Source organism: Triticum urartu, chromosome 3 (assembly GCF_003073215.2).
Source record: "Triticum urartu cultivar G1812 chromosome 3, Tu2.1, whole genome shotgun sequence".
NCBI classification, from domain to species: domain Eukaryota; kingdom Viridiplantae; phylum Streptophyta; class Magnoliopsida; order Poales; family Poaceae; genus Triticum; species Triticum urartu.
The window spans coordinates 680,840,615-680,850,613 of record NC_053024.1 but is presented as its reverse complement, the minus strand read 5'-3'; the positions used below and the strand labels follow the sequence as shown (position 1 = coordinate 680,850,613).

Genomic DNA, 9,999 nt, shown 5'->3' with positions numbered 1-9,999 from the left:
ATGCATGCTATTTTTCACGACTAAGGGTTACAGGTTGCAACAGATACTACTCAAAATATCATCTATAAAGGAATCGTCATTGCACTGTAATGCCAAAGGTTCTATCTTTTTACTAGAGTATGTTCGTTCGACTTTTGCTATATTGTGAAGTAAAATTTGTATGCATAACACAAAACAATGACATTATTAGGCTTTTGACAGGGCTGCTGACACTGAGCTTAAAAGAGTTGACCTTTGTCTAAAGGTTAATCCTTTCTATTTTCTAATTCACTTTTGTTTTTTTGTTTTTTTGAAACAAAAAAGGGGCAGTAAAGTATTATCATATCATCGGTCCACTGTAAAAATGAATATGCTCCCCAGAACACAAATCCGAGGAGTTACAAAGCACGGAGGCAGGCGACCGTGGCCACTATGACGACGTAGCACAGGGGAAAATTCTTAATCTTCCGCGGAGGGATCCACGGCCATCCTTTCCTCAAGAACCCTCTCGCCGCGCTCCCTTCATCTCTCGACTAGATCGGTAACGCGCCTTGGCGCGAGGGTGCCTGTCCCGACATTGTGGTTATGCAGATAATGTTCAAGTAAGTAGTAATCCATTCACATTTGATAAAAGTAACAAAATAAAAGTAAGAAGAAACATTCACATTTGATAGAAGCAAAGACATTATGTAGTTCAACATCACCATGAGATTATCACAAGGCAGCATCGAGTTTAGTGATATTTATGTACACATCATTATTGAAGATCAAGAAATCTTATCATTTCATTAGAAATGATAGATATTTTTTTATCCATATGGTACGTGCAGTTAGAGCTATAAATAAGACACAGATCCAGTCTCAGTATCTTTCACACTTACGGTAATCTTCATAATGTCAATACCAAATTTCAATTTTGTGGCAATAACAGTTGGAAAAGAATTCACAGAACATTATCTCCTAAGAGCATAGAGCCCAACTACATGCTGAACCAAATGCAAATTTCCTGAATCAACATATCACTAAACATTCGTGTCCACTAACATCATAGCATGACCACACCAAGCCATAGTGGTAGTGGAGACACTGATTTTACATGGTATAGTAGTAAACTATATTAGATAGATAGATGGATAGATAGTTCCGTCCAGACGCCTTGTCACCCAAATTTCTTGCAAGACTTGCAGCAACCGACTTGTTTTAGCGTAAACACCTGGTGATGCAAACAGTGATATAAAAGAAATGACAGTACCATACAATCGTTATGCACCCAGAATAATAATGGTTCAGTAAAAACATCAAGATACGTCACATCTCTTCACACATATCACAGTGGTTGTGCTTGTCATACCAATCTATGGCATACGGTGCATGTTTAAAAGGTATAACAAAACACAATAGAAGTGCAGACAATAGCAATTCAGTATACTGGAATAAGTAGTGGCTTAGCCCTAGAGAATGTAAAAGGCAGTAGACATATATAATAAAGGGGCATTAGTATGCATTTATAGTAGTTTGTGACACATGATAACAGGCAGTAGATCGCACACATAGCTTTGCTTGCACATTTCACACCAACTGAGCACAAATCAAGGCATGATATGCACAAAAAAACCAGAGAAGCCAGTGAAGGAGAAGGGATGGCTCACCAATGCACCCCCCAGATCCAAGCTCCAACACTTCGAGGCCCTTTTGGATTTTCATGGAAAACCATATAGACACATATAAATAAATAACTACAAAAAGAAGATGTTATATATTGTAGTACTAACTCCAATCGAGGCATGATTATATTATTGGAGGATGTTGAACTCAACGGGTTATATTCGTATTGATTCCTTCTGATTGTTTATTTGCTGAAAGCCCACCGGTCATGAAATCAACTGCAGGTGATTGTTAATTACAATGCTCTAGTAGAACTGATCAGGGTCTGTGAGCACAAAAAAACTCAGCAACCTTCGTGATGACAACTGTGAATAAACATAAAAGGTATATTTTACCTTTATTAATTATTAATTTTGACTTCATATTCACAAAGAGTAATACCTAGTTCCATTCAAAGGTTGATAAAAGGCAGAGTGCTAGCTGATATGAATAAACTCAGCAACCTGGTTGTACTTAAGCTATAATTTATCTTTATTTTTAGTTGTGAAGCTCCAGTTTATACAATAAAACATGTGTGGCAGAAAACGAAAGCCGAGGCATCATTTCATTCATATTTGCTTCGTAATACTCCTATTTGGCAGAGCAATCAGCCCAAGTATAAGCCGAAAAAACACAGGATGTGCCACAACAGAAGGTATTAACTATGTGGCGGTATATACTATTTCCAGTTCTGTTCAAACTTTCTTGCCCCAATTTTCAAGCCTAAGCTTTCAAAGTAAGGGTTGATGAAAAAACTACTGGAAGAATGTATAGTGTAAGTAGTCTGGCTACCGATGATTATATATTTGGTCTGTATCGTTTTACCTCGTGAAAATTGAGAATTTGTAGGTAGCTTTCATTGAGGAAGCAGACTTGCACTCACCAGTTGTGTTATAAAAGTTACTGCTGTGAATTACAGCCCTCTCTCTCTTGTGTGTGTGAATAAAGTATTTGTGGAAATTAAGAAACAAACGCCAATTTGTGTTCATTATTAAGAAATATCCTCTAAACTGGTATGTTCCTTCAGGCCTACTGTTTGCTGATTCTTCAAGAAGTGTTGATCTATGCTATGAAGTCAACATATTTTAGCTATGTAAAAGCTTAAATAGTAGCATATTTTGATAGGGAATTACAATAACGGTGTGCCTATCTTTGTGATAGAAGAGGAGGGTAACAGAATGGTTGGGAACTTGTAAGAAAAACCATCAGAGACAAATCTTATGATTGTCATAAAGCATTACTAATAAGGAGAATCCATCAGAAAAAATAGTACCAAGCTCCTCTTAAATTTGAAGAGATATTCTAGCAAAGCAAAGAGAGACATTATAGCTATATTTAGTGTTCTGAAGCATTTGGAAGAGATCCAGTAATATTCAACCCACTACAAAGTTGCTCACTTCTACCATAGAACTATCGGATATAGCAGGTACAATGTGAAAAATGAATAGTAATGTTAGCCCAAGCTCAAATTATTTACGTAACATAGGAACAGTTCATCCACAAATTTTTGATAGGTATGAAACATATACAACTTCACATTAAACACAAATTTTGGATAGGAATAACACAAATACAACTTCACATTAAAAATTATGAGATGTACCTCAGGTGAGTAGATCCTTTGATCGACTTCTTCCGTCCCTTTGGAAAATTCACCAATCTTTTGCAGAAGAAGTGGAGGCGTTTCAAAATGACAACTTCTGACTACCTCCTCCATCGATAAAAGAGAAGAAGTTATATCACAAAATTACACAGCAAGTCAACTGCAACAAAATAGAAAATTAGGAACCATTAGCAATAGTTTGGAACCCTGGATTACATGATTGTGTAAACTCAACACATGACACCATCAAGATAATTGATTTATTTAGATAGTGGCACCAACAGACATAGCCCTACCGATCAACAATTATTATAATTAAGGATATGAACAAACATGGGACTAAGGAACCAGCAAGGCATCATGTTGTGTTTCCCACAAAGACCATGAAGCATGAGCAACTAATCATAGAAGCAGACACAAACTTGGTAACCTAGACACAACATGGGACGAAAGGAGAGCACAAATCGGCTCAACTTTGGTGGCATCAGATCCAAAGAGAGTACACAACATCCTTTGTTCTTCCCATATCTATCTCCCATTCTACATCCTACTCAATAACAAAAAAAGGTGTCACATAAGCCAATCAGCATATTAGTAGAAGATGACCTGGAAGAAAGGTGAAAATTAGACACATCATACACACTCTATATTGATAATAATATCTCATCACAACTACTTTTTGTTAAGCTCCAAATACGGATACATGTTACTTATTATGTAGGGTCAGTGGGTTACCTCTTTTTTTGGTCCTCTCACACGTTCACTGCACACAACTTTAATCCCTGGCATTCTAGCACGGTGGCGTTTCCGACGGCATCTACCTGAATAGTCGAGCCAACCAGTTTGTCAAACACAACATCATCAACAAAATTTAGAGGCAACGGCATTTGCTACTCAGTGTATACATACATACCTTTGTCATCACTGATGAAAATCGGGTAGTTGATCCTCTTCCCTTTAATAATGTGTCAGCTGTAAATGTACATACATTTGGTCATCCTTCGGTGAAACAAAACCAAGCAAATGCAGAGCAGTAAATGTCAGCTGTGAAAAGGAGCCAAAGCTTCAACAATGTTGTGAAACATATTTTTGATTAAGTAAAATCAATATAAGCATCAACAACATTGATTTATTTCTCAAAGTTGTCCCGGTTTTGAAGGCGATGATGAACTGTTTGAAGTTACTGACTCGAGAACATGTGTGAGGCTTCCGAAAACATCTCAAAACGAGCTGCCATAATCTACGCACATCTAGCAGCACCATGAATTCAGTTGCAGAAAGATACCACAGGGAAGACACAACCGTCCAAGAAATGAAATATGCAGCACCACCATTGATTTATCCAACAAAAGCATACGAAAATAGAATCTAAATAATAATGACAGAAAGGTTCAATCCATTGGTATCATATGGTATTAGCAAAATAAGCAAGATCAGACCTTAAACAACAGAAGATATTAAAGCGTTCAGGGTACTAATCAAGCCTTGTGACTGGCAACTGGTAAAACAAAAGCATGCATTAAAGGCAGATATGAAAGACATGCTAATCTCACACAAGAGCACTCACGACAAATCACTAAGTAAAATGCGACGTGTTGATCCAACCAAAGACATATGTGCAACTGAATCATGGTATTTACAACCCACTGGCACTCATGCCTAGTTTTTTGATCCATACATGACGTAGGTGCACCGCCACTGACCACTGCAACACCGTGCAGACAACCTGCCTAGCGGCATGGCACCCGTGAGCACCGTTGCATGTGCCACTGTCAAACACTATTGTACTCATATCCATATCATAGAGTCGTGCCACCTCTGTTTCCAAAATTGCCAGGCAGGACGCCGACCACAAAAATCTAAGTTTAACTATCTGAATAGTAGCTACAGCCTCAAGTTTGGCACAACTGAAGAAGAAACGGGGAGGAGGAGCGAGCTGTGGTGAGCTATATTAAGATTCATTTACATGCAATGCTATTGGAGGAACAACTAACTAACTGGTCATGATTTTGATCTATCATGACAATTCAATAGCCACCCATTTCTTATTTTGTTCTCTCGTTCATCTTCAGTTGGTACAGGTCACTGATTACTATAGGTGCATCACCCAAAAAAAGTCACAATCTTGTATATAGCCAATAGAAATTAGAAATTAGCAGAAAAAAGTACCATAGAACTACTGGAACTACATGCAGAGAGAGATAGAGAGACATACCACCATCGACACCCAGCAAAGATACTTAAATCCGGGCTCCTTGTCACCGGCGCCACGTTCCTGGCCTTCTTGGTCAGCTGGGCCACGCGCTTCTTGGTCGCCGCTGCGGCGTGTAATTAAGTACAAAGAAACCTAAAACCATGATAACATAGCATGGTGAGGAATCTCAAAACGAAACAACACAATCAGCCTAAGGTGCACACACTTAAGTTAGCCCAGTTGCAGAATTCATCAAAATGTAGCTGTCTGCAATCACGGATTCTTCTCCTATGACATCATGCCATTGCTATAATTCACCAATCACCATACATAGCAGGACCAACCAGACAAGATTAACATAGCACCAGGGATACCAAACAGCAGAACAAGTAAAACAAGTGCAATCAGGGAGATTATCAATACTAACCATAAAGATTTTTAACACAAATACCATCGAACGCAAATGCGATACCCATGATGGCACATTGCATCACGATTTAATCTAATAATCTAATCTAACTATGAACTGTGATGTGCCCAAAACCTGAAGCATTTATTGATTTATGCATCACAAATCCCACTGAATAAGTTTGCTTGACCGCAAATTAGAAACACATTTGATGTGAAAATTGACAAAGAAAACACTACCTTTTGATACACCTGAGCATCTCCGGGCAGACCTCGGCCTCATTATCGCCGGTTTGAATCCTCTTTCGGAGCACCTTGTTCCGCCAGCGGAGCCTGTCCACGGTCATCACCCCGCACCACATGATCCACTTGGCCACGTTCTCGGCACCGGAAGGGTTGGCCCTGGCCACGGCACTGCCGTACTCCTCGAAGTTTGGCGCGACGGCAGTCCAGTACGCGGTGGCTTCGACCTCACCGAGCACCCCGTCGGACAGCCACTCCTAGCCAGCCATGCAGTGGATGGAAAACCTGGTGTAGGCGCAATGTTAGAACTACGATTCATCAAACATAACAATATAGAGCATATCACGATCATATCCGATCTAACCCAATCGCATCTCAAAGTTATAGGATAATCATTGATTTATTATGGTCTGCGAGATATAATTCATACTCATCTAGGAAGGTCGTGAACAACCAAGCAACATATCCTGAAGTCAACGGTTGCATATATTCCTCCCATAGGACTTCCCTGTGCTGAGCTAATCTAACGAGCATATGACTGCTCGCAGAACCGAAACACTCAACCACACATTCAACAATCTCCGTCCCTGGTAACAAAAGTGGAACCGCAGAAACAAAACGACATCAATTGACTGATCCTGTTCCAAGTCCCAAATTGGTCGAAGGCCGCACTGGCTCTGCTCTCATTCAGAAAGCGCCACCCTGATCACGACCTTGTCATCCTAAACTCGAGCCAATCCAACAACAGCTAGCGAGGCGCGCCGAGGCACAGTATACAGTAGGAGGAACAGGGATCGCATCACAGGACCGGGTTCAGAATCGGAATAAACCGAGCCGAGAAGGGCGGCTCAGACCGCTCACCTTCCAGATCCCGGATGTGTTTGCAACTTGCTCAAATAGGTTGCTACTTACCTTTGGACCTGAATACCGTGTACTGGTATTTTAAAGAGACCAAAAGTTCAATAAAAAATTAACTGATAGCCATTTATATAAGGATCAAGTTTCCGAGATTAAGAAATCAACAACTTGTTGGTCAACCTCTTGTTCGCACACATGTAACTTACCTGCAAATTGACAGACATCAATGCTAAACTTTGGAAGAAAAAGACTGCTACCAGTACTATCAGGTTGTGTGATCCTTTTGCTTGCAAACTCAATCTATGGTGCTTCATATAGCTTTAGGATCTGAACCAAAGCTACAAGAGAGTTCAACCACTGAAGATAAAATAGGTGCGAAGTTTTCTCTGCCCTGTAAATAAGTTTCGGAGATTCTTTCCATGTTCCTATCTAACTTTGGATGCAAGTCTGAATGTGTCATTGTAGAACTGCAATTATTGACTTACTGCAAACTTACACTTGGTTGAACACTTTGAACTGCAGTTTTTTGCAGCTGACACCCAAGTTGTCGTCGTCACTGCAGCTCAAGCTCCACGCCTTCCAGCTCTGGCTGTCCGTTGGCTTCCTCATGCATGTCGGCATCCTACTGAACAGGTTCTCTCACAACATGAAGAGCGCCAAGGCCGTAATTACTCCAAATTTCTTCCTTTGTGAAAAAATGATACTGCAAGGTAGATCATTTTATTGTACAGTCAGCTCTCCAAAAACACCTAAATTTTCAGTGTACAGTCCAAATCCAAATCAATGTAATATGCAATCAATGCACGGTTCAACACCCAAAGCAATGCAGCAAATACATTCTAGCAGTAAGTATAAATGTATGAGAACATGTGTTGCAAAGAATTGCTATTATAGCCTAACATTTCTATAGTTGCACACATCACATGTTACAGATAGATAAGATGCCCACATACAATAGAACAAAAAATAATTAACAGGGACAAAAGCCTTTGATTTTTCCCTAATAGATTGACTTAAGAGCACGGAAATGCTCTATTTGTAATGATAGTTGATGCAGGTCTATGAGGTTGCCAATAGAGTACCTTGTAACTCCACACTTAATCTGACAAAATGATGATGTCCGCCTCACGGCTTCGGTTCCATGTCTCAACAGAGCTGGCAGAATTGAGAATCACAAATCACGAGAAAGGGAATACACGGAAGACGTCGTGAAAATAAATTGGTCAAAAGTATATACAGGGATCAGTGAATCTTCTATGGAACAGAGAATTACACACCACTTAGTTTGTCAGAATCTTCTATGGTTTATGCATTCATGATCAAAGCTTAATTGTCAGTATACATCTACATAGTACACGGATGAAAACATGGGAGCATACCTCAATATCATTTCAAGTATATTAATAGAAAATAGCCGCCCATTATATTAGAATTTGTGATTAATCGATAAACTGAATTTGTTATTTATTTTACAGAACCTGTAGTGGATGTTCATACATCCAGTCAAAACCTGAAACCTCAGCTCATCAGAATCAGATTAGCTTTACTCTCGAAAAGAATCAGATTAGCTTTGTCCTAATCAATTGAAACGACCACAAATCCCAGCAAAAATATTAGTAGAATAAATCTAGTCACAGAATGGAGCACAGGCAGGATGAGGATCAGACGCAGCTTACCCCTAAACCACGACTGATTGGGCTTGCTCTACATGTGTCACGAAAAGAGACAGATCGGGAGGGAGTGGGATGCAGGGAGTGGCTGACCTTGAGCGGCATTGGCGTAGCAAAAGGGTGTGCCGGGTGTTCCGGTCTCCCCAACCCTCGTCTCTAGTCTGCTCTCCTGGCCCCAGCCTGCATCTCGCATCTGTCGCTTGCTCCCCAGGCCCAGCACGCGGCCGCAGCGCCGTTCCCCTTCTCCCTTGGCCGTCGCCGTCGCCGTCGCCCGCTGCCCCGCTCGTCGGGGACGAGCTCGCGGACGGGGAGGGCGGGCGCCCACTCGCCGTCGCGTCGCACGGTGGCGTGGTCGGACTGGATCTGGCGCAGTGCCTCGAGCGCCTTCTCGGTGTTGGTCTCCTGCCAGACGCCGACGGCGGCGTTGACAACGAGGGACTCACGAGGGTGAGGAAGATGACGAGCGGCTCGACGAAGGCCGAGAGCGTGAGCGCGCCCGCCGCCGACGAGAGTGTGGGCGCGAAGGACACGGCGGCAGCGGCGAGCAGGATGCGCACCAGCGTGTCCTCGAACTGCTGCGCCACGAGCGGCAGCACGGACGGCCAGCGGCGAGAGGAGGCCGAGCAGCGGCAAAATTCAGAGACGAAGGGGCGAATGGGAAGAGGAAGAGCTACCAGGCCAAGAGCTCCTGGTCGGCCTCCGATGCGGCCTTGGCAGAAGCCGTGCCCTTGCACGACGAGCCCCGCGACGACGCGATGGCCGAGGGCGACGCCATGGGCTGCGTGTGACTGGCTAGGGTTCCGGGAGAGAAGGCGGTCGCGGTGGGTGGGTGAGGAGCGGCGACGCGGAGCAGCAGCGGCCGCGGTGCTTCTCCGAGGGCGGCGGCGCGAGGGGAAGGGGAGGGGTCGGCGGCATCGACGCGAGAGAAGGGGAGGGGGTGGCGGCTTCAACGTGAGAGAGATGCGAGGGAGAGAACCGGTCCTAGCTGTCTCGCTGATTGGGGAGGGAGCAACCATTGGTAAGAAGCCACTTGGCATAGGATTAAGTGAAATGTCATAAATACCCTCGGCGGGGCACAGGAATTTCGGCGGTGGCATGAGATCTTTTACCGGTGGAGCACGCCAACGGGACGCGTCTCAGCCACAGCAAATGACATGCGGGGCCCACTAGAGGGTTACCCCACACGTCAGCGAGATAAGACCGAATCTGCAGAGTGAGAGAGACCGGGAGAGGGCGGTAACTATTCATTTCTATAGTGCTCCTTCCAGATCCGACGGCTGAGCTCTTCCACGCGTTCGATCCGACGACCCAAACTCCATCAAGCAAACGAATCTGACGGCCCACGATCATTGAGCTCTGAGGAGGTTTGTAGGAGCTTCCTTCTCTTATTTCTGGATGCC

The 9,999-nt window shown here is 43.0% G+C and overlaps 1 protein-coding gene across 1 annotated transcript; it reads right to left on the bottom strand.

The window, feature by feature from the left end:
• Positions 1-306: 306 nt before the first annotated feature.
• On the bottom strand, positions 307-9,696 carry LOC125547154. The gene is made up of 10 exons (XM_048711144.1): positions 8,693-9,696; positions 8,012-8,084; positions 7,426-7,632; positions 6,069-6,356; positions 5,442-5,573; positions 4,140-4,198; positions 3,962-4,047; positions 3,227-3,386; positions 1,629-1,668; positions 307-545 (listed from the first exon to the last, which is right to left on the bottom strand). Exons 1-2 carry the CDS (start codon positions 9,694-9,696, stop codon positions 8,027-8,029), a joined length of 1,062 nt encoding a protein of 353 aa, XP_048567101.1. The 3' UTR covers positions 307-545; positions 1,629-1,668; positions 3,227-3,386; positions 3,962-4,047; positions 4,140-4,198; positions 5,442-5,573; positions 6,069-6,356; positions 7,426-7,632; positions 8,012-8,026.
• Positions 9,697-9,999: the final 303 nt, after the last annotated feature.

Bases quoted from the DNA above. Each gene is read 5' to 3' on its own strand.
- LOC125547154 (XM_048711144.1), bottom strand. From the start codon at position 9,696: ATGCCACCGCCGAAATTCCTGTGCCCCGCCGAGGGTATTTATGACATT. The intron at 8,085-8,692 runs GTCAGCCACTCC...CAATTCTGCCAG, and splicing joins CTACGCCAATGCCGCTCAAG to CTCTGTTGAGACATGGAACC.